General features: G+C 33.8%; 1 protein-coding gene across 2 annotated transcripts; it reads right to left on the reverse strand.

Moving 5' to 3' along the window:
• Window positions 1–406: 406 nt before the first annotated feature.
• Window positions 407–24,483, reverse strand: LOC128234613 (WD repeat, SAM and U-box domain-containing protein 1-like). Of its 2 annotated transcripts, XM_052948956.1 has the most exons (11): window positions 24,436–24,468; window positions 22,486–22,542; window positions 15,785–15,903; window positions 15,315–15,426; window positions 8,440–8,573; window positions 7,657–7,718; window positions 6,315–6,408; window positions 5,123–5,317; window positions 4,642–4,722; window positions 3,195–3,266; window positions 407–2,617 (listed from the first exon to the last, which is right to left on the reverse strand). In XM_052948956.1, exons 3-11 carry the CDS (start codon window positions 15,849–15,851, stop codon window positions 2,469–2,471), a joined length of 966 nt encoding a protein of 321 aa, XP_052804916.1. In that variant the 5' UTR covers window positions 15,852–15,903; window positions 22,486–22,542; window positions 24,436–24,468; the 3' UTR covers window positions 407–2,468. The 2 variants fall into 2 exon arrangements, with proteins under 2 accessions (XP_052804916.1, XP_052804915.1); XM_052948955.1 differs by lacking the exon at window positions 22,486–22,542 and having other exon boundaries at window positions 24,436–24,483.
• Window positions 24,484–25,507: the final 1,024 nt, after the last annotated feature.

Consider the following 25,507-nt stretch of genomic DNA (forward strand, 5'->3'; position numbering starts at 1 on the left):
ATCAAACTTTGCTTTAAACTTTCAAAATAGATATAATAACGAAAATAATCATAGGACATAGATAGCGCATTTTTTTCTTGAGAACTAATGACAACTACTTCACTTAAATGCAACCATAGAAACCATGAATCATCAAACTTTACTTTGTGTTCATGTAAAGATTCTGTGTCAGGTAAAAACAGCAAATATAAGTTAGATGAATAATTGCTATGTTAATTATGCCTTTCATTTCAATAACATACTTTTGTTATGACATCATGTTTGTGATGTCACATCGCGGCTCATATGTCTCTGGTGTTTGCTCTTGTATAATTTGGTACATGAAAAACGAAGATGTTCATATTTATTATAAATTATAGTTTAATATGATATTCTCTTCTATATAAAGTAAAAACAGCACAAGAGATTCTGGTGACATCTTCTAAATGCAGATATCCGACAAAATTGATATTTCTGAAAAGTAATACCGGTAATATAATATCTATTTCGAAAGGTCGAAAGGTCAATTTAGGAAAAGTTTTTTTTCGATTATCCAAGAAAACTTTTGATTTGATTGGTGACACTTACTCAATATTTACCTTAAATTCTGCAGCTTATGATATGGCCGTTTAATCTATAGTAAAACATAATTCGGGATATAAATTGATCAACAGATATAACAAAATGTAACATAATAACAATACAATAACAACCACAACATAAAGAAAGCAGAGAAAAACAATTGAAGAACAACTTATAAAGTTATATAAACTATCAAACAACTTATAAAGTTATTCAAACTATCATATATGAATTTTCTAAGCATACTAATTGATAGGATGGCACCTTAGTTAATATATCATAAAGACGGATTTATGATAAAAAATGATTAAAAGATATCACAAAATGCAACAAAATAATAACACAATAATAACAACCATAACATTAATATTTTGCAGAGAAAACAATTGAAGATCAACTTCTGTAAGTATAAAGTTATAAATATAAATAATTTTAAGATACTTTAACAATACTGTATAACAAGAGTGCAGTGGAGCGAATGCGAACGCTCTTCTGTTTTTCAAGGGGCATAACTTCTGTCAGAATTATAGGCCCTCCATTACAACTCGATATTGTCACTGGCAACATGAAAACCAAGCTTTGTTTGAGAAAGCTGATTTATTTTTATAATAATAATAATAACTTTATTTTATGAAGATCACACATTAAGGCACATCAGTATCTTGTGTACAATGTGTTTTTCAATGATGACAAAATAGATCATACAAATACAGGATTAAACAATTAAATCAAAATAATCATCAATCATTAAACATACATGTATACCAAGCTTACAATAATCAGCAATTCTTATAATGCAACAGTCATTCATAATAATTAGAGTTAGGGCCAATGTCAAAGGTTTTGCATCACAACGCCAACAACAACATGGCTATCACAATACCTCAAACTTTTCTTTCTTGAAACAATAGAGGAGCTAAATATCACATAGTTTTTCATTCAAATTCATATCAATAACATTGCATTTCATTTATTCTGTAGACATGGGCTATATGTGTAGATAAATACACCACTATTGTAACAAGGCATATATATACCATATGCTTATTTATATATGTTTTACCCAATTATGTAAATGATTATCAAAAGTAACAACATCAATATGGAAATAAATGTATAAGTGATAGAAACTGCAAAAATGTTTAAACAACCAACAAGGCGAGCTGTCCAAAAAAAGACAACATCAAAACTTCTGAGCAACATACATGTATTCATTTCTATGAAAAAATGCTAACACAAAAGTACATGTATTTGAGAGATTGCAGAAGTTCTTTCAAATGTAGAAAACTGATGGCAATAATCATCACATTTTAATTATGAAGCGCCTTCAAGACCTTGGAGCAAAATGTAAATGAGGTCACTGTACAAACATCAAATGCTTGGTTTCATTGAGAATCAACATGGATATTTTTCATGAAAATGAACATGATACCAAGAACAAACGTCGCACACAAGATAATACTAGCGATTAAGATCTTGCTGTGCAAGTGTCTATGGTGTTTACTCTAATATCTCCACCAATGGGATCACTAGAAAGATTCTGAAGAATAATGCCAGCCAAAGGTTTCTTTAGTGTAGTAATAAGTCTACTTATTGGTTTTATTAGGTAGAATAGAGGCATTTTGCACCAACACTAAAGTAGTATTTTTCCTTTGTGTAACAATTATAATAGGTAGCTGGGCTTTGCCAGGCAAAGCCGATTTAATAGATAAGTAAAATAATAAACAATTACTATTACAAAGACTTCGATTTGGTGTTAGCTTCTTGTTCTTTATTCATGAGTATTAGGTTATCAGGCATAAAATTTAAAAAGGAATTGAGATATTGCTGTATAAGTGTTCTTAGACTTCTGTTTGGAGTAAGCTCCTTGTTAACAAGTACAGAGTTTGTCTTTAGACTGACGTATGCTAGGGATTGAGATATTGCTGTATCAGTGTCCTTAGACTTCTGTTTGGTATAAGCTCCTTGTTCACAAGGACAGAGTTGGTCATTGGACTTCGGTCATTGTCCCTCTCTAACCAATTAGTTATCGCTGTACGCTCGTATGAATAGCCGTCTGAAAGGAACAGTTTACAAGTCATATGATTATGATCTTGACTGAATTTATACAGTTCTACCTATATATCATGCTTATACTGTTTCAGACTCACTTGGGTATGAAGAAAATAAACAAGTATTTCAAGTTTTGAGCTACCGTAAATAACTGTGTATAGGACGCTAGCATAGATAGGACAAAGGCAAAAGAAATATGCGGGAAAAAAATTAATACAGTAGAAAAGACGCAGTGAAAAATGTCAAAATCAGCAGCCACCATACTTGATTTGACGAATTTTAGTGATTAAGAGTATATCTTTTTTGAAGCATTTTAATAGTGTTTTTTTATATGTTGATTTGTTTATTTTTTTACAATTCTGAATGGTTAAGGAAATTCAGCTTTTCAAAATGCTTTTCAGAGCTGGGCATTTCAGTCAAAGATGCTGATTGTCTATTATTATATACTAGTATAAATCTAAATCTATATAAATATTTTGCATCCATAATTTCTTTTCACCATCTGTGACTGATACTGCCACCTATGGGAAGACTGTGACTATTTAAGTTATCCTAACAATCCACCTTGTTTTTAACAATACCTGAGCAAATGACGGGGTCCTTCATAATCTCCCTGGTAATGGGACACAAGTACTCATCTGGTACACCCTCATCTGTTAGAATACACAGATGTTACATGTGTGGTCATTTAATTCAAAATTTATTAAATAAAATTTCTAAAATTGATAAAAATGAGCTTTGTATTGAATAACCACGAATGTGATATTCTATCTATATCACAAATACTCATTTAATTATTTATAGCTTTTCATAACATAAAACATCGCTAAATAGCAGGCAAATTAACAATGACAAGTCCAAATTTACTACATTAGTCATATCACAAAAATGTATAATGACATTAGTTATGATATGAAAACTGTTACTGTTTTTCAGCTTAAATAATATTGGTGTGTGCTTACATACCGGGTAACGTCTCAGTAATTGTGAGAATATAAGTATCTTCCATGGCCGAGAGTGTAAGATAGGTTCATTCCGACCCGAGCGTAGGGTGTTTTGCGGAAACGAGGTTTACCGAGTTTCCGCAAAACACCCTGCGCAAGGGTCGGGATGAACCTATCTTACACGAGTGGCTATGGTAGATGCTTTTTCTCCCACCTCAGTTAAACAAAATTAAGTAAAAATGTATTTTTTTGCTGGAACTCTTTTGTGCTTAGTGATAATAATTGCGTACGGAAATGCGATAATTCGTGGTTGTCATGGATATTCGCGCAGTGATTCAGAGTATGTAAATGGTCTGATCGGTCTTTAAATAGTTCTAAAAAGAGTGAAGCATTATTTCTTGAAAGGTGCGTGAAAACTGTTTTCTGGTGACATTTGAAGCGAGAGATAATTAACTAGCGTTCTAAATATTACCACAAGACAAGGTTTCCATAATGCGCTACAGACGACAGTCTTCAACAAGGGAGGTAATTACAATGTGGTGACCATTAAAAGAAGTTCCATACGGGCATTTTATCTTCGCCCTTGGGCAAGATAAGAATTTCTAGCATGGTTAAATTATTGGATCTACTTATCTGAGGTGGGAGAATTTAACATATAAGGATCTCCTATGACAACACTTTTCAATTATAACACGTTCATTTAAAAACAAATTCTAACTAACAAAACCTTACCTAGGACAGTTTTCTGGTGCACAGTTTTCTGGTGCATGATGGGATGTTCTAGCACCAACAATGCCTTCTAGGACAGTTTTCTGGTGCATGATGGGATGTTCTAGCACCAACAATGCCTTACCTAGGACAGTTTTCTGGTGCACAGTTTTCTGGTGCATGATGGGATGTTCTAGCACCAACAATGCCTTACCTAGGACAGTTTTCTGGTGCATGATGGGATGTTCTAGCACCAACAATGCCTTACCTAGGACAGTTTTCTGGTGCATGATGGGATGTTCTAGCACCAACAATGCCTTACCTAGGACAGTTTTCTGGTGCATGATAGGATGTTCAAGCACCAACAATGCCTTACCTAGGGCAGTTTTCTGGACGATGGGATGTTCTAGCAGATGAGCTCTTGACCTGAGAATCTTGTTCCGATGTCCCAAGGAATCTGGAGTAAGTCAAACCTTTTCAGAATTTGTAAACGAATGCAAATGAAATATAAAAGAACTGATGCTAAATAAATATTTCAGCTAGATTGATTGACTAGATAAATATTTCAGCTAGATTGATTGACTAGATAAATATTTTAGCTAGATTGATTGACTAGATAAATATTTCAGCTAGATTGATTGACTAGATAAATATTTCAGCTAGATTGATTGACTAGATAAATATTTCAGCTAGATTGATTGACTAGATAAATATTTCAGCTAGATTGATTGACTAAGACTTGCTATTTAAATTTGCATTGTCATCAACAGCGTGCTAAAATTTCATGGCAATTATTTTGAAAGGCTTCTAAATTATAGCAGTTTTTGTGCTGACTTTAAATAAGCCATGATACTCACCTATTCCAAGACAATTTTTCAGACACTTTTTGGTCAAGGTTGATAGTTCCTGCCCATCTATATCTTGTTTCCGGAATGTTTCACAATACTGTTGTAGTCCAATCTCTGAGAGCCACTGAGCAACATCGTCCACGCTCATCTCCTGGACGTCAACACTCACCGTGACATTTTGACTTGCGTTCTGCTGTGGCGATTCTGCACAGACCAGGTTAATTGTTTATTAAAATGGAACAAGCCAAGATATTATATCTTATTATAACTGTTGCAAAACAAACTATATAACTTCTGACATATAATGTATTTGTCACTAGACTATTGAGTATGGATCTAAAATAATCAGATTATAAAATTTAAGCAACACATACAATTATTAATTTTATTGTCAGCTTTCTTCTTGAGCAGGAGAGACAAACAACTCACAATTGCTGTGCCAAGTTAAAGGGGCTGTACTCCATATGATAAAATAGTGAGACAAAAAGAAAATTGTCAAAAACTGACATAAACTTATCATCGATGTGTACAATGCATTGAAACTTACTAACTGAAATACCACATATTTTACAATTGATTTAAGTTTAGCAGTTATTTGTATTTTTCCATTAAAAAAGATTACTGGGTATGTCTACCAGGTAGAATTCATTCCAAATGCATGATTGGCTCGTCGGTGTAATCACTTGATATTACCGAGGTAAGTTTATAGCTTAATTATGTCACCCAATTAGAGTAAGCCATCGTAGCTCAGTGGATACGATGCTAGACTGCAATTTTGGCGACATGGGTTCGAACCCGGTCCCCGACACAATTTTTTTTTTACATTTTGGTACTTTTTTTTATAATTATGATATCAAAGTGTAACACATTCTATTAGATAATTGTCCTGAGATTTGTTACAGAAAAAACTGTTTTGGTGCCAATCTGGTGTACAGTCCCTTTAACAATTCAAATTAGCGTTAAAGAATCTCTTTTACTGGAAAACACTTTTTTGTAAAGTAGAGGATTACATGCAAGTATAAACACAAAACCTTAATTTCCAGCAGTCAGCAGCTATTTGTACTTGTACTTGTTGAAAAAGCCTGAGGCGGGCTTAAGGAATACTTAAAAGATTTAGCATCCCAACACACAACTTCATTTCAACATAAAATATTTTGCTATTCTACATGCAATCAGTTTTGACCATACAAGAGCTACTCACTGGTTCCAGCTGCTCCAGCGGTGGCATCACCAGCACCAGTTTTTCTGGCAGCTTGGTGGATATCAACCTGGGCAACACTGGTCTGGAAGCTTGTCTGTAACATTAATGCATCTATAGAACTTGTTTCTTTTGTTAGTTGTTCAATAACCATAATGTGTTCACCATTAAATATTAAATGAGGTGGTCTTAAATTTCAAACAAAGTGACGTGAACTGCACGTGTAAAGGAGAGAAACTCAGACTTGACGTCACTTCTGATGTATGCATATTGTATCTTGATTGATAATGGCATTCAACAAAAATGTTCAGGACATACTGCAGACCAGTGAAAGTGGTCCTGTAAAGTTTACACACCAAATAACAACACTTAACAAATGCTAGTTCACTTATAATGGATGCTTGTGCAAGAGAAATACAAAGGGAATTAATTTTAAGTATATTCTGAGGACTGTGTCTTACAAAAATGGAGTGGACTGGCAGTGACATGCTGCTTGTGAGATTTGTGCCTATGATGACACTGCCTCCGAGACTGTGACCAGACTTGTTCAGTGAACCAGTTGTTGTGTTGGTAGAGCATATATATAATATTCTCATAAATATATATTCTCATAAAAAAATGGTAACCCACAAAATACTAGGCCTGTAAGTCAACTTGTAGGTCATTGAATGCATTCTCTGTTCAGGTCCATTATTTTTAGCATGCAATCTGATTAGCTACATTGTTCTTAAAATCAATTAACCTTTACTGAATACCACCCATAAAGGGTATGCACTTCAGAAGAAAACTTTGTTAAACTTGCCCCTGTTTTCATACCCAGCTTGATTCCTGAAATGACAGATTCTACCTGTTAACTTCTTTTGATATTGCAATACTATGATTTGACATTTGACATAATGATTATGAGATTATATTCAATCATTTAATAGGTGTAAATTAATCAATTGTTTGATTGGCCATTAAATATTTCAAAAATTGCGTGCATCTGTGTATGAAAACATTTGATCAGTGCAATTGACCATGTTTTCATATACAAATGAACTGCAGTAGTGAATCATTGAATCATTAGATAATGCTTGTGACGTATTTCTACTTAATTGTTTGAGGCATTATACAATCATGATGCTAACTTCTCCATATATTAATTGATTTCTACATTATTTGGCTGTCATTTTGAATATTTAAAAAAAACAATTTCATTGCTTAAACTCTTTTCACTAAAAAACTCAATAAACTTCACTATGCCTGTCTCCTCAAATGTGACCTTCATGCACATCAACCAATAGTCATTTCAAACAACAGTCATTATAATTGAATGTCTTATCCATAGTAATTGATACCATACTTTATCAGGGGTTAGTTTGTCTTTCTTCTTTTTAGTGTCAGCTGGGTTTTTCTTTGCTGGACCTGAAATAAAAACACTTTTTAACTGAAACCGGGCACTTATAAAGGACCTTGGATCTGTTTCATTAAAGGATATAAGTCGTAACTTCAAGACATCTTAAAACTGTACAATCATCACAGATGGCAATATATTACAAACTAACCCAAAAACCACAAATACAATTTCATTTACAGCTAAAGGACTAGACACCAGATGATAACATTTCAAGAAAAAAAGAAAATTGGCAAAAAAATATAACATTGATATCGCTGTGTAATACATATTGAATCTTACTTACTGATGTATCCCATCGCTATGCCACATGAAACTTTCACAGTTTTTGCATATTTTTCCAATTCGGAATTTACTGGGTTTGTCTACTCAATAAATCCCAGTAAATTTAAAAATAGCATCGGTATATTTATCTGTACTAATCATGTGACTTTCACATGCTAAATATCTCACTATAAACTGGAAAAACATTATGCGCTATTTTCAAATGGGCAAACTCAGCTGAAAAAGCGACAAAATATTCTTTTAATCATGTATAAAAATGTATTATCAGCCTTATACCGACTTGTATTGGTAATACTAGGCTGGTTTTGAGGAAAAAATAATTTTTGTTGATTTTGAGACCATCTAGTGTCTAGTCCCCGGGTTTAGTGTCAGCCATGGCTCATCTTTATAAATCTTACACAACAATAGATTTATGAATTCCAGCCTTGTTATAGATGTGAGACCTACCCTGCTGGCTGGCCTGTTGTGGTTTGCGCCTCTCTTCAATCACCATTTTCTTGTAGACCTCATCACATGGGTGGTCCCAAATACTCTCTCCAGTTGAAAAGTTGAAGTAGTAGAAGTCCTTATTTGGATCTTGACTAAAAATAAACACTTAAAAATAATTGTGTATGTAATGTACTATTTAATCATTAATGTTCATGGCTTATCAAGTTCCCCACTACATATTCGCCCTTATCTCCATGAAGTCACCTGCCTTAGTTATGTAGTATAACATAACTAATATAAAATAACCTTTGAAATTGTTTTGATTAAAACAAAAAAACACATGCACTTTGATCGTTTGCATCTGCTTGAAACATAAGATGACTTTTTACTGCAAGCAGATGCCAATGCACATCTGTTTTTACTTTCTCATTGAACAAAGGGGCATTACTTAACAATTATAAAAGAAGGAGTTACTGGCCTTGTCACACTTATACGAATCATCTCTGGCAACATTTGGAATAAGTTTCGTATGAACATCTTGAACTTTTTTGAGTTACAGCAAAGGTAAGAATATTTGCTGCCACAACGACACCAATGGCTATTACAATAACATTACATTTTTTCTTTAAAAACAACAAACTACCTAAAATTGAGTAACATTTTTAGACATGTGTATCTCGATATTTTCCCAAAACAAGAGGGCCCTGAAGGCCCTGTATCGCTCACCTGATCCAATTCAAGTGTGAAATAAGTGTTTTCAGGGCGAGGTCAATGGTGACAAAACTCTTCTCTATCAGCCTTAGACCACAATTTTAAAGGATCATCTTCATTTCAGCTACTTTAGATCATATAAGTTAAAGTAAGATGGTGAATTGGTTATATCCTTTCGAATACCGCTACTGTTCATCGACGCGCTACCGTAGCTGCCTAATGTAGACCAATTTTTCAAGGGTGCTGGTTACCGCTACTGTTTTAATGTAGGAATACTCTAGACGACTGAAACGTACCGAAAAAGTAGGTACTTCCAGTTCCACAGCCGCAAAATGCACATTTTCCACAATTTTGTGGTAAGTTTTTCATTAAAATAAGAAGGATTGTGAATTTTAAAAACAGCATTAATACGCTATGGTACTTTGTCTTAGAAACAGTTACTACACTACGGAATTTCTTTCAAATATAATAATCATGCAAAAATAAGCAACGGTATTTCTTTAAAAATAGTCATTCAACATTATTCGCCTCTGGCTTTTGTAAATTTGCTTTTATAAAATAGCATGCTTATGCTTTTCCTCTTGTATCAGAAGTACGCTGTGGTATCACTGTTAAATTTAAGAAATGAGCAAAACTGCACAGTGGTATTACTGTGATATTTGTTTTAAGGACTGTGTGTTAACTTCGATAAGGTAGACATTTCATGTGTGAATTAAACTAAATCAGTCACTGAAGAGCACTTTGGTAGCGTTCTTGAATCTAGAAGTATACAAAACTACGCAGCGGTATTTCCTGTATAAACATAATACGTAATCAACATAACACAACCCATTTCAAAGGCGACGTTGCCTTTGAAGGTCATTAAACGCTAGTTACGCTTCCTTTTAAAACTGTTGAAATATATGCTATAACTTTCTTATAAATCCAACCGGACATATATTACGTGATTTCTATAAAGTTATCATGGAAACCATAGTGACTGCAAATGTATCAACATAACATCCATTACAAAATAGCTGTCACAGTTGCCATGAAAACCACTGCAATAGACAATTAACCAACCGGACAAATATCACAAGGTCGCATCAAGGTTACATTGGAACCACAGTGACTCCTGTTATGAGAGATGTTTGGGAAAGGAGCATGTCTTAATAAAACATGCTTCAATACATATCTGTCGATGAAGCAATGATCAAATGTCACGGTCACCATTCAAGAATCGTTGGTGCTCCGTGTGTCATGGGGTATCTCAGGAATTACCAGGCGTACTAAAGTCGAAAGATAGAAGTAGGGTTTTCTCAAACAGTTGTAGAGAACTAAAGAGAAAACATCACAGGATGATCATGTTGTATTTGCCGACAAGTTTAAAACATCAGTTCCTCTGGCGTTTGGAAAAAAATCTATACATTCGTGTCACGCATTAAACACCGGAAGGACATATTGGTCAATATATTGGTCAATCGCAAAATCAGTCCACGAAAAGAGATGGCAAAGTTAGGATGCTCAGAAGAGGGAAACACATGGCATGAAATATTTCGGACCGGAAGCTTATGTCCACTGTATAGGAATAATCAAAACATGTGTGAAACCCGATGACATGTTTAAATCTATAATAAATAGCCGACAGAACAAGGTTTTGACGGAAGAAGTAAATACGAAAGGAAAGTGGGAAAAACATGCATCAAAGTTATTTTTAATTAAAAAAGGACATGGGTGTTGTAGACAGTCAACATTTACAATGTACCAACACTAAGTGCTTTTTTGTGGACATAATTTGTGCGGTTTGCCGTGGACATCTCGCCTGTGATTCATCATGTATAAAGCGTCAACCCTCCGGCTACCTATAAGCTGTTTGAGAGAATGGTAATACTTTTTTTACAGTATATTACAAACATGCTGTAGAATGTTAAATAGTAACCATAATCAGGTTTAATAACATATTGATCGTTGCATGTACCAAAATGAAACATGAACAACATCTTTTAAAATCAATCAGCTGTTTAATGTTTTATGTTTCTGATATTAGGTTGCAGAACAACTTATCGGCGGGAATAGCACACGTATAAGGAAATCCAAACAAACAAGCGACATTTTTTAACTTGACCTCTTTGGCAATGTGCAGTGAAGAGTCAGCTTGCACGAGTACAATTCTAATGTTTATAAAATAAAACTCAAATGAAATGTTATTTTATTTAAGGAAATGTTTTATATCGTATCGTGGCATTACCTCTAGGAAAGGCCGAATGGAGGTCAAGTCCAACAAGACTATGGCTCCAGAAACACAGAGGAACGGAAAAAAACAACTCATGTATGTAAAACATTTTCAATAATATATGGGGTTTTTATAATCGCATTTTGAAATTACCCTTACATCGATACAATGAACGGCCTCTGAAGTTCATGAAAATGCATACATTAAATTATTTCTACTGTTTAATGGCACATCTTGAATTTCAGAGTCTAGTACAAGAAAGTGCCATTTAGATCAATCATGTATTAAAATAAATTTTCAATATAGTATTGATGAAATAATCATAATAAAATGTTGTTCAGGTGTCAACCTTTTGTTCCTGAAGAGACGAATAATGTTTGTTTTAATGTTTTTATAGAATTAAACATGTCATGCTTAAAATGTGGACATATTTTTCGAAATTACATATATACAATGCAATTGTCGCTAACAACGTGTCTTTATAACAAATATTCATCAATATGTGATTTCTTTTTACAGACCGATGATATTGCATTGCACCAGGAACTCCACTAGACTCTGTTGCTGTTTCATTAATCGCATGCTGTGATTATACTGGTGTTGTTTCCCGTGACAAATCTTGCGATATTTTTAGCAATATAATAGTTACAGTCAAATACTTTGATTTATGTTTTGGTCTATGTTTTTCTATTATATAATTATGTACATGTGTTCTTTGTTGATTGGAGAAAAAATATTATCATTATTGATTTTCGTCATGTTTGATTTTATCCCTATGTATTCCTCAAGTTCCTGTGATGTATATAATTGCTCTATACATTTTATAACCTTGAACTATGAATTAATTGTGAATCCGTATTTGGATTTTAGTCCTATAAGTATACATTTATATAGGAAATGAATGAACATGTGTGTAAAATATCATGATAGAGAATTGTTATTTTAATTCCATTCTGATTTATTTAATAAAAAAATATATTGTTTTGTAATCGCTTTATGCATGTGTAAATACTAAAATAAACAAAAATATGTATAATATAATGAAAACTACAGGGACAAGCCCATTAGTTGAACAGTAAATAATAAGCCCTGTTAAGGGGTACACATCAAGGACCCAAACAACAATGAACTAGACACACAAACATTGTTACACCACTTCTTAAATCATAAGTTTCACTTTTTGTTTTATTACTGAATTTTACATAGAATGACACATAATGTGATGTCTGCATTAAAATTAAGCATGGCTAAAATAGCGTATTTATACATACATAGTTTAGTTACACATGGCATTCCAGAGAGTGTTTATGTGGATTTTTTTTTAATTTACTCAGATTCAAGCACACACATGCATACTATGATTGAAATAATAAAAACATTTCGCAACGTTGCCTTACAAACATCTTTTTAAGCATTGTACTTTTGAAATATTTTGGAAAACCTTTTTCTACTACTGTAGTACAAAAATGCTGTTTTAGAAATATCAAATACTAGCCATAGCGTATTTATGAGGAAAACAACAGACATAAATATCGAGTTACTACAAAAGTTAAAACTGCCATAGTGTATCTATGCATGCACACGTGGTATAATCATAACATTTAACGTCTCCGGCAATTTTGAAATACATATACCTGAAATGTTTGTACTAGAACTACCAGAGTGTATTAATGCATAATATTATCCTTTATGTACTTTAACAACTTGTTCAAAGAAGTAATTCCTATCTACATAACTCGCCTATAGTAGTTTTATAAACATTAAAAAGTAGCCAACACCGAAGATGAAAATTACCACAACCTACATATCACAGGATTACCATTGCGCTGTTTTGCATGTGCGTTTACCTACTGATGATTGTCTTCAATCAAATTACTACAAAACGCGTCTACGGTTATTCCTACATTTGTTCAAAATTTATCATATCTGTAGTGTATTAATGAGAGTTTTGTATTTTTCCGAAGTCAACCAGAGCGTAGTTATGCCGAAATGTCATATATATTAATAAGTGAATATTTTAATTGCCGTTACATAATAAAAACAATAAAATGCATTTTATTGTATAAATGTGTCTATTAAAGGGTTTAACTAAAAGGAAAAATATACATTTTCTCTAGAACATTACCTAATTAGGGATAATGTATATGTCACTTATTCGTGAAATGCAAATTTGATTTATAAGAGTGTTATGTTATATAATTTTATGTACTATATAATGTTTGTATTTAATTTCTTTAATTGTGTTATCAATTTATACTGTTACGAAATTGATAAACATTTTACCTAATTGCTAACGCATTTTAATCGGGAGATTTAAGTCTCTGCTTTTAGCATAACATGTACAAGATTATAAAAATAAGCGGTATTCCCACGCTGTACGATAGCGGTAATCAGAAGCCGAAAATTTGAGTACGGTTTACACTGCTGTGGTAGTTCGCCGGTGTATGATAGAGGTAATGGGGACACCCGAATTTAGGGTCTGCATTAGGCGGCTATGGTAGCGGAAAGGATATGGGCTTTACCACATACCAATTCAGGTTATATGGTGCCAAACAGGACTAAAGATTTGGGTTTCACATCTCATTCACATCCAAATATAATCATGAGGTATGGAATCAAAACATTAATACCTGCTGGAATTAAAAAATATATTACTTAGATCCTTCCTAGTGACCAAGTATTTTTTTTAATATCACGGATAATTTTTTTAATATCACTGATGACCCAGTTGCAAACCTTACCTTACTGTAATAAGTACATTCTGACCAGGTTTCATATAGATAAAGTTGAAAATATGGCCTCAACAGTATTTTAACAATGTTTTCTATGATTTGACTTCGTGACCTAGTTTTTGAACTCAGATTACCCAGTTTCAAACTTGACATAGACTTCATAAAGACAAACATTCTGACATAGTTTCATGATGATTAAAGAGAGAATGACACCTCTACAGTGTTTACAAAGTTTTTTTTATGATTTGACCTAGTGGCCTGGTTTTTGACCTCTGATTACCCAGTTTCAAACTCTACCTAAAGATCATCAAGAATAACATTCTGATCAAGTTCCATGAACATATGGTCATAAATGTGGCCTCAAGAGTGTTAACATGCTTTTCCTATTATTTGACCTGGTGACCTAGTTTTTGACCACACATGGCCCAGATTCAAACCTGGCTTAGAGCTAATCAATATAAACATTCTGACAAAGTTTCATGAACATACAATCATAAATGCGACCTCTAGAGTGTTAACAAGCTTTTCCTATGATTTGACCTAATGACCTAGTTTTTGACCACACATGACCCGGATTCAAACTTGACTTAGAGATTTTTAATATAAACATTCTGACCAGCTTTCATGAAGATACAGTTATAAATGTGACCTCTAGTGTTAACAAGCTTTTCCTTAAATTTGACCTGGTGACCTAGTTTTTGACCGCACATGACCCAGATTCTAACTTCGCCTCATGCTAATCAATATAAACATTCTGACTAAGTTTCATGAACATACAGTCATAAATGTGACCTCTAGAGTGCTAACAAGCTTTTCCTATGTTTTGACCTGGTGACCTAGTTTTTGATCACACATGACCCAGATTCGAACTTGACCTAGAGATCATTAATATTAACATTCTGACCAACTTTCATGAAGATACAGTTATAAATGTGACCTCTAGTGTTAACAAGCTTTTCCTTAAATTTGACCTCATGACCTAGTTTTTTAACCCCAGATGACCCAATACCAAACTCGTCCAAGATTGTATTGAGGGTAACATTCTGACCAAGTTTTCATTAAGATTGTGCCAAAATTGCGACCTCTAGAGTGTTAACAGTCAAATTGTTGACGACGACGACGGACACAGGGCGATCACAATAGCTTACCTTCAGTTTGTGCTCAGGTGAGCTAAAAACAACAATTTGGACTGTTTTTGTGTATTTACTGGTTGGATATTGTATGATAATATGTCTCACCAAGGTTTCCAGTGTTCAGGCAAAGGGGCAGTGATTCCTTCTCTGGCGATCCACATCAAGTTATGCTCCCTGTCTGGGTCAATGCCAATACACAGGGCATACTCAAGCACGTCTGTGAAGAAGATTAAAATAATACTGTTAAAAAACTTTGTTAATGGGGAGAAACCTGATAAGGATATACATAAACTATATCATTGACAAGACCAAAATTTGGGAAATAAGATCATGCCAAAATTAGAAATGATCCCCAGAAAACAATATAATTTTACCCCATGAATAGTCTAGACCATTTAGTACAACTTAAAGACAGGATGAGATTTGTGAATCAATAAAAAAGTTATACATTTCATGAACTGATGAAATTCTTATTTCTTTGGTCCATAAGAAAAAAATGAATCATTCAGAAATATCTCTATTTTTTAAAATAAATATTGACTTTTAGTAGCAATAATATTTAAATACTTTATTACCATCCTCGGGAGGAACATAACACTCATCATATTCCTCCTCAAGGACCATCTGGTCGTTGATCATCATCTTGGCAGATAATTTGTGTTCCTTCTTGTCACCTCAGGATTCTACGGAAAACCTTCAAAAATATTTGGATTCATTTAAATTACTACATGACATAAACATGTTTTGTTTGTCATCTTAGTAAATAAGGAGCAAGTTTATATATACATGTATTGTCAGTATTGTATATGCCTTGCTCCCCGATAAAAAAAAAATATGAAAAAAATAGTGGTGTAAGGGCCAATTTAGGCTTTACGAAAATTTGTTTCAAACTTTAAAATTACACTGATTATGTTAATGTACTTAATGTTCTATAATAAATAAGCAAATATATAGTGCTAATGTTCTTTCGAATCTGCGTGCAAATGTAAACAATGCTTTAAAATCAAAGATAATTGTCTAGGCATGTCACAAAATAGTTCATATAAACAGCTTCTTCAGAGTCTTTGACGATTTTTGTTTTGGCGACTCTATGTGTCCTTATCCCACTTGTTATTTTCCTAGCAAAAATGAAAGATCCCAGCTCTTAGTATATTGAGCGGAAAGACCTGCTAGATCGTTCCAAAATGGCGATGCTTTGTTGACAGAAGTCAATCTCGAATTAGTCTGAACATGAAACACTTAAAGTGACTCGCTCATGGTTTGTAAAATGCACTTTTTTTTTAATTACGAAATAAAGTGTGGCACATCATACCGAGTGTTAAAACAAAAAAACAAAAGCTGGAACCCTTCTTTGAAGACCATAATTTTCATTATCGTTTATAACGAGATTGAAGATTAATTATGGCTGTGGTGTTGCGTGATTGGTTGATTGACATTTTCACTGATGTTATCAATGTATCATTAACAGGCCAACATATCAGGGTTCGAATTTAACTTTTTATGCCACTTGCTAAAAAAAACAAGAGATTTAAAACTTACTTGCTAAATTGTCAATACTACTTGCTTTTTAATTTCTTTTATCAAACTGCATGACTTTCAACATTATTTCTATTTAAAACTAGTTAAAATTAAACCTCATGTGATGGATGCTGTGTTTAATTTGACAATTTATGTACAACAAGGTAAGAGACCATTATTTCCCACTAACTTTTATAAACACTTCAACTTAATGACAGTATACCAAATGGTCAATAATTGTCCTTTTAAATAAATGGCAAAGCAATAAAAAGGTATAGAATAGAACATTACTGTTTTGTACACTGATAACAATGTCATTCACCCATGTCCAACTGTATTTCTTTCACTTTTATTGAAATTGACAGAAAGCACACGTCACGGGCACCTGTTTCCTGTGCTTTTAAGACTATTTGATGAAAAATGTTTCTTTTCTGTTACGCATTACAAACTTAAAAGATTTATCTTTTGATTTTAGCTGATAAATAAAACATATTTGAACAAAATGAATAAAATATATAAATTTGTTTTATAGCATTTTTGTTTTCTACATTCTCATCATCCAGAGGTTTGATAATGATAAATTTTACGGTACGCATAGCACCATCACTCTGGAGCACAAGAATGGTTTTCGAAAGCCATTGTAGTAAGCGAAAACTGCTGAAGGTATCCATTAATTTGCATAATGGCTGGAGCTATTTACATCATTGACTTTGACTGCTGCTAATTGACACAGTTACTCGTCAGAGCCAGTTCGATAATCACTTCTCACTTTGGGAGTTGTTTGCTCGTTACATGTGTTTACATAAATAAACATTAATTGAAAAAAAAAACATTCATCACATGGCTTGCGGCTCTACATCGCAGAGCATTTATAATCACTCTTTGATCAACGTGAATTTCAGCCATTCTGACTTGATTTGATCTTTTTAAATATCTGCATGATTTGTCACCAGACATTCTCATTGTTCTTGGAGTATGATGTCACATGTGCAAACAGGGTTTACGAAAAAACGGGACTGGTGCTTGAGCGATTTAATAATGCAGAAGAATTCAAAAGTGTGTATCACTGAAACAATTGTGGGAGGTTTTGTCAACTTACCAATCGAAAAAAGTGACTCTCTTGAAACATTGATTGTGGGCATGAAATTCTACTCCCATTTTCTAAATTTGACTCAAATTTAGTGAGTTAGTGAAAGCTAAATTTGAACCCAGAACATATACACCACTTTGTTAAAGTCCCGGTGGCCAGCTGTTTTTATAACTTTTTCTTGACTTAACCGGCGCTAGTTCACACCCCATTAAAACCAAAATACTTTTTAATGCTACAACTGTATTTTTTTTCTGCAATTTCGTTATCATAGAGTAAAACTAGAGCTATCACTGAAGGTGATTAATACCCCCGAACGCCGCCTCTCATTATGATTTATCATTGTATAAAGTTTTATGCTATTCCATCTAGAAGTTTTCAAGTAAGTGTGCGGACAAAAGTTTGACAAAAAAAAAAAGGACAAAGGCAATAACTCTGTAATTTGCTAAAAAAGTGTAGTGGTTCATGTACACTGAACTCCTTCTCATTGTGCTGTACCATTGTATAAAGTTTTATTACATTCTATCCGGTAGTTTTCAAGTTATGCTCCGGACAAGAAAAAAGTAAGAAAGGGCAATTACTCCGTAATTGACTGAAATATAATTGCGGTTCCTGTACACTACACTTCCTCTCATTATGATCTATCACCGTATGAAGATTTATTAAATTCCATCCAATAGTTTTCAAGTTATGCTCCGGACAAGAAAAAGTAGCAAAGGGCAGTAACTCTATAATTAGCTGAAATAGAATTGCGGTTCCTGTACACTGCACTCCCTTTCATTATGATCTATCACTGTATGAAGTTTGATTAAATTCCATCCAACAGTTTTCAAGTTATGCTCCGGACAAGAAAAAAGTAACAAAGGGCAGTAACTCTGCAATTAGCTGAAATAGAATTGCTGTTCCTGTACACTGTACTTCCTCTCATTATGATCTATCACTGTATGAAGTTTTATTAAAATCCATCCAATAGTTTTCAAGTTATGCTCCGGACAAGAAAAAAGTAACAAAGGGCAGTAACTCTGTAATAAGCTGGAATAGATTTGCACTTCATGTACACTGCACTCTCTCTCATTAGGATCTATCACTGTATGAAGTTTCATTAAATTCCATCTAATAGTTTTCAAGTTGTGCTCCGGACAAGAAAAAGTAACAAAGGGCAGTAACTCTGTAATTAGCTGAAATAGAATTGCGGTTCCTGTACACTGCACTCCCTCTCATTATGATCTATGGCTGTATGAAGTTTCATTAAATTCCATCCAATAGTTTTCAAGTAATGTTCCGGACAAGAAAAAAGGAACAAAGGGCAGTAAATCTGTAAACGGCTCAAAAACGGCTGAAATTGAATTGTTGTTCCTGTACACTGCACTTCCTCTCATTATGATCTATCACTGTATGAAGTTTGATTAAATTCCATCCAATAGTTTTCAAGTTATGCTCCGGACAAGAAAAAAGTAACAAAGAGAAGTAACTCTGTAATAAGCTGAAATAGAGTTATGGTTCTTGTGCACTGCACTTCCTCTCATTGTGCTTTACCATTGTATGAAGTTTTAATAAATTCCATCTAGTAGTTTGCAAGTTAATGTCTGGAAAAAAAATTGACAGCAAAAAAACAAATAAAGGGCAATAACTCAGTAATAAGCTGAAGTAGAGTTATGGTTCTTGAACATTGCACTTCCTCTCATTGTGCTTTACTATTGTATGAAGTTTCAATGAATTCCATCCAGTATTTTTCAAGTTATACTCTGGACAAAAAAAAGTAACAAAGAGCAATAACTCAGTAATAAGCAAGAATAGAGTTATGGTTATTGTACACTGCACTTCCTCTCATTATGCTTTATCATTGTATGAAGTTTAATCCAATTCCATCCAGTAGTTTTTAAGTTATGCTCCGGACAAGGAAATTGCAACAGACAGACCGATGGACGGACGGACCGACCGACGGACCGACCACAGGGTGACTCCAATATACCCCCTTCAAACTTCGTTTGTCGGGGGTATAATAATGATAAAATAAGTGTTTTCAGATGCATTACCGGAAACTCTTATTTTTGGTCCAAAAACATAAGCGAGTCACTTTAATTGTAATAAGAGAAAGGTATTGGCACAGACCTAAAAACTGGTTTATAGGTCCTTGGTATTGGCTAAAAATAATTTGTGTAACAATATTGTGGAGATACAGTGGAAGAATATATTTTATAATGGAATGAATCAAAATGAATATTTAAATGTTAAAAAAAGTTCCAAAAAAGCGCATTATTGTGGCCATTCACAAAAGTGATCTATGCGATTCGCGGCTCTGGTCTTATATAACATAACCTTTCCATTTTGTAACCTCTAAATCTTGGTTATTTCGTAACCATCATGAAATAAATTGGTCATATGGTAACCATCAATTAACGAGGTGATAAATGGTATACTTAGCACCTTGTTAAGTGTATTGTTCGATACTAAATGTATATGGCACAGCCACCAAGACACCAATTATTAGACATAACTCAAATTCTCGCTTCAATAACAAGCCAATAATTAGCATAACTCATTTGAGTTACATTCCATTCTGCATACTTTCAAACCGAATTCCGACAAAAACAGCCTAAAACTAGAGATTGCTTTTTTGAAAAAGCGCATGTCTCCCCCATTGTGTGGTCGTAGGTGAGAAATAATCAATGATGGACATGAAATTTGTACTTTTGGACTGGAGACGAACAAACATAGGGGTCATCTACTGGTCATGACCAACCTGCATACAAAGTATGAAGTTCCTGGGTCCAAGTATGAAGTTCCTGGGTCCAAGCTTTCATAAGTTATTGAGCCAAAAGAAGTGTGACGTACGTACTGGTGACAAAGAAATTGACCTTGACCTACTGACCTCAAAATCAATAGTGGTCATCTTATAATCAAGACCAACTAGCAAACCAAGTATGAAGTTCCTGGGCCGAAGTTGTGTTTAGTAAATCAGCGGAAACTGTTATTTTACCTCAAGGTCACCTTCACCTTTGACCTACTGACCTGAAAATCAATACGGGTCATCTACTAGTCATGATCAACTGGCATACCAGGTATTAAGTTCCTGGGTGGAAGCATTCTTTAGTTATTGAGCGGAAACCATTTTTTACCTCACAGTATTGTGACCTTCATCTTTGACCTTCTGATCCCAAAATCAATAGGGGCCATCAACTAGTCATGACTAACTGGCATACCTAGTATGAAGTTCCTGGGTGTAAACGTTCTTGAGTTATTGAGCAGAAACCGGTTCTTCACCTCAAGGTCAGTGACCTTGACCTTTGACCAACTGATCGCAAAATCAACTAGACATCATGACCAACCTCACTTCAAAGTTTGGTGAACCTAGATCAAAGCATTCTCCTGATATTGCACGGAAATATTTTTTTACATTAGAGGTCACAGCGACGTTGACCTTTGACCTTGTGACCCCCCAAAATATAGGAGTTTTCTAAACCTCATGATCAACCTCCCTACCAAGTTTGGTGAACCTAGGTCAAACCATTCTCAAGATATTGAGCGGAAATGTTTTTTACATTGGGGGTCGCCGCGACCTTGACCTTTGACCTAGTGACCCCAAAAACAATAGGGATCTTCTTCACCTCATGACCAACCTCCCTACCAAGTTTGGTGAACCTAGGTCAAACCGTTCTCAAGATTTTGAGCAGAAATGTTTTTTATATTGGGGGTCGCCGCGACCTTGACCTTTGACCTAGTGACCCCAAAAACAATAGGGATCCTCTACACCTCACGACCAACCTCCCTACCAAGTTTGGTGAACCTAGGTCAAACCGTTCTCAAGATTTTGAGCAGAAATGTTTTTTATATTGGGGGTCGCCGCGACCTTGACCTTTGACCTAGTGACCCCAAAAACAATAGGGATCCTCTACACCTCACGACCAACCTCCCTACCAAGTTTGGTGATCCTAGGTCATGCGGTTTTCCAGTTATCGATCGGAAACGAAGTGTGACGTACGGACGGACTGACGGACTACCGGACAGGGCAAAAACAATATGTCTCCCCCAGAGAGGGGGAGACATAATTTACCATTTAGTTAGTATATATATACAGTGGTCGAAATTAGCACAAGCTCGCAAGCCCTGCACTGGTAAAATGTCTTTCGGGCTTGCTCAAATTTTGAATTTTATATAGCAGGGCTTGTTACAAAATTTGATGCCAAGCATTAGTATAAGCATTCGGGCTTGTTCATCAAAAAGTCTAATTTCGATGACTGTATATATATATAAATAAATATAATGTGAACATGTGCAAAAATTCATCAATTCCAAACGGACCTAATCAATAGAACATAGTTCTTAAAATAATGGAGATAATCAAATAATTTTTACACTTCTAATATTTAAAGGTAAAACTCCCATCTACAAGAAAAGATAACTTTTATGCTATTAAGATTGACCTTTACGGCATATTCAAACAAAATGCACCGACCAGAAACTGAAATTTGCCATTATGAAAGAACCAGGATACTGCCAGTACCACTTTTTCACCCACCCAGTTTAAACCTGTCAAAACGAAATATTTTACACAAATTAGTATGGCGTTTTATTGTGTCATCTCTTTTGACAGATATCAGCTGTTTTCTGCCTTAAAATGTAAGTAGTATGTGGAATTTGACCCAAATAAACATTGTTTACACTTCTAACCTTGTTAGTTGCACGCGGGGAAGACGTCATCACGCGGGCGCTTACTTGCATGAGGCCCTGTAAGAATTTTTTAATATTCCTTATACCTTGCACTATCAGACGACAATATTGATTTGTCATTATAAAGTATAAAGCCGGTGATAAATTATTCAAATACCATAAATTGCTGTTTTTAAGTTCAATTTTCGAAAAGGCAAATGGTAAAACCTCAAAACGGTAGTTATCGCCAAATTTTTCGTCTAAGGGAAGCAACTCAAATTTGAATTAATCATTACATTCTTGTACTGACATGCGTTGTCCCTCTTCCGAAGTCTATAAATATGCATACAATAGGTAGGTAATGTTTCAAGAAGGAATCCCAGCAGCTTCTTAAATTTTCTGCTAAGAGAAGAATTACAGAGTAGGTGTTGTATCAGTTTACACATACATTTACAGTATGTAATAGTAAATATTAATATATGTTATATTTATTGATCAATTGTCGTTTTAAACGGTGGCTAGACTGGTCAAATAAAAAAAAAATGTTTGAAGATATAGTTTAGAGAGAATATGAAAAACATCGTAAGAATAGCGAATAAATGGGGTGGGCGAATAATTGGTACAGTAGGGTGCTTATTTTAGCCAAATTATAGGGGTACTTTGCGCATGGGAATAATCGGAATCCCTAACTATTTTCAAAACCAAATTACACAGTTTTTGTCGGAAGAGCCAACCTATCTGAGTGTAAAGTTTTATCGTAATAGCTATCTTGTGTCAAAAGTAACGTAAGAAAAACCTCCATTTCCGGCCGAAAAGCTAACCAGTATATTTATATATAAAAATATATATATATACTTTTTCATGAAAAATTGTGAAATAATTTTTTAAATGATAAATATTCACTATCTTGACCAAAAAAAAATAATTAAAAAAAATAAAATATATATATATATATATAATTTATTATATATAACTGTATCCAGGCAATGTGACGAACACCTGTGGTTTACATCATATGAGCCTACGGATACAATATGACAATTGGTTTCTTGACGGTTATAAATTGACTGACAGAATGGTTGCGAAATGACCAACATTGAGCGGTTACGAAATGGAAAGGTTACGAAAAGATCTAGTCCAAATAATTCTACGTTGACGGATTTTTTTTAGATTTTTGATATGGCAAATCCTTCACGTACAAATTGTTTAGTATCAAAAGTGGGTAGTTGTTCTGATCAGGATTCCGGGTTAAAGCATATAGCGTCTATAAAATATCATAAAAACAAGAAATATTACCAGATAATGTTATTTTATATTAGTTCCGTACACAAAAAATAAATATCCAACTTATAATTATGAGTTTGACGGCTTTTCTTCATTTCATTCTGTCAAAACATAACGATATATACATGAAGGGCACCTGCAAGGCTTCAGAACACAGTTTTAAATCGCTCGGAACATTTCGGTCATGGCCGAGTTGTTTCGATTGTATAACGAGGTCTATCTCTAAGCTTTGTCGGAGGAGGCTGAATTATTACGATTGTATCGAGTTGTTCCCCTTCGCATAATTGTTGTCTGTGTCAGTCAACTTTCGTTTTATTGGAAAGGTAAACAACTTGTTTTAATGCATTAAATGCTTGTTTAGTGCAAAATAACATTTCACTTACATGGTAAAATATGAATATAACTCTTTATGATCAATTTCAACCATAAAATACATCAATTAAAACAATTTCAATATTTTTAAAACACCCCCGTTTTTTGCACATTCCCGTTTAGACTTTAGGGATTGGAAGAATCCCGTATAACACGTCTATTATTTTAGACTACGAAAAGACCATAATTCTGATTTGCGATCTATTCACACATGACAGCTCGAAAAACATGACTTAAATAAATCGAACACATATCAAAGTGGATTACATTTTATTCAAAATGAGGGTAAACAGTGTTTTTCAACTTATATCTCACCTGTCAACAATATAAACAAACAGTATACAAGAGTTCATCGCCATTTTGGTCAATGGTACCCTATGGAAATTTAATAGAAAAAAGAAAAGAAGGTCACACACTACCTATATTTTACCCTTGCTGCGATTTCGGTCCTAGAGCTCTGGGACCTAGCTGGGATCAATAATAAGAACATTATCAGCTGGGAATCATATACACGTAGTCCTATTTTTTTTTATTTCAAATGAAATTATAACAATCAGTTTCCATATTCAAGCTAAAAAAATATAGAGAGAATGCATATTCCAATATGTGTACAGTAAAAAATACAAGTGATTAGTGATTCGATCCTGTTCTCGAAAACTGGATTTAATTTCGACTACGGTATATTTTTATATTAAAATTTCTTTAACTTCTTTTTATAAAATAACGTAGTTATAAGTTTATTCATGAGCTCTGAAATTGGATCTCAGCTCTGTGACTTAGTATTTTTTTTATCATTTTCGTTATATATTTGAAATATAAATCTCTTATGGGGCATATTCCAATATGCATACAAGAAAATCGACAAAAATAAAAAAGTAGATTTCTGTTCTCCAAAATTGGAATACACTTCGATTTCCGTATATATTTTTTAATTTCTATAACTGCGTCACTTTTTTTTTTATTAATTTCATTAAAATTTGAAATATAAACCCTCCATGAAGCATATTCAAATATGTGTACAATAAAGAAATATTTGTAAAAAAAACGGAGATAATATTGGATTTCTGTCTCCAACTTGAATTGGGTTTCACTTCAATTTCCGTATAAATACTATTAAAGTTTCTATCAAGTCGACGTTTTTTATCAATTTCATTGAAATTTGAAATATAAACCTCTTATGAAGCATATTCCAATATGCATACAATAAAAACAAACAATTGTCAAAAATAAGGAAATTATTAGTGGAATCCTGTTCTCCAACGGTTGGATTTAACTTGAAAGCCACTGGATTGCTGTTGTTTTTTCACCAACCCAATTATAAAGCTAAATTGTTTAAATACATCATTATCAGGATCCATGTGCATTTTATTTTGGACTCATAAAACTG

Source organism: Mya arenaria, chromosome 5, assembly GCF_026914265.1.
Source record: "Mya arenaria isolate MELC-2E11 chromosome 5, ASM2691426v1".
Taxonomy (NCBI): domain Eukaryota; kingdom Metazoa; phylum Mollusca; class Bivalvia; order Myida; family Myidae; genus Mya; species Mya arenaria.

Coding starts and splice junctions, on each gene's coding strand:
- LOC128234613 (XM_052948955.1), bottom strand. CDS start 15,851: ATGATGATCAACGACCAGATGGTCCTTGAGGAGGAATATGATGAGTGT. Junction 3,267..4,641: donor CGTCCAGAAAACTGCCCTAG/GTAAGGCATTGT, acceptor GTATTCTAACAG/ATGAGGGTGTACCAGATGAG. Junction 2,618..3,194: donor GGACCCCGTCATTTGCTCAG/GTATTGTTAAAA, acceptor TGTTCCTTTCAG/ACGGCTATTCATACGAGCGT.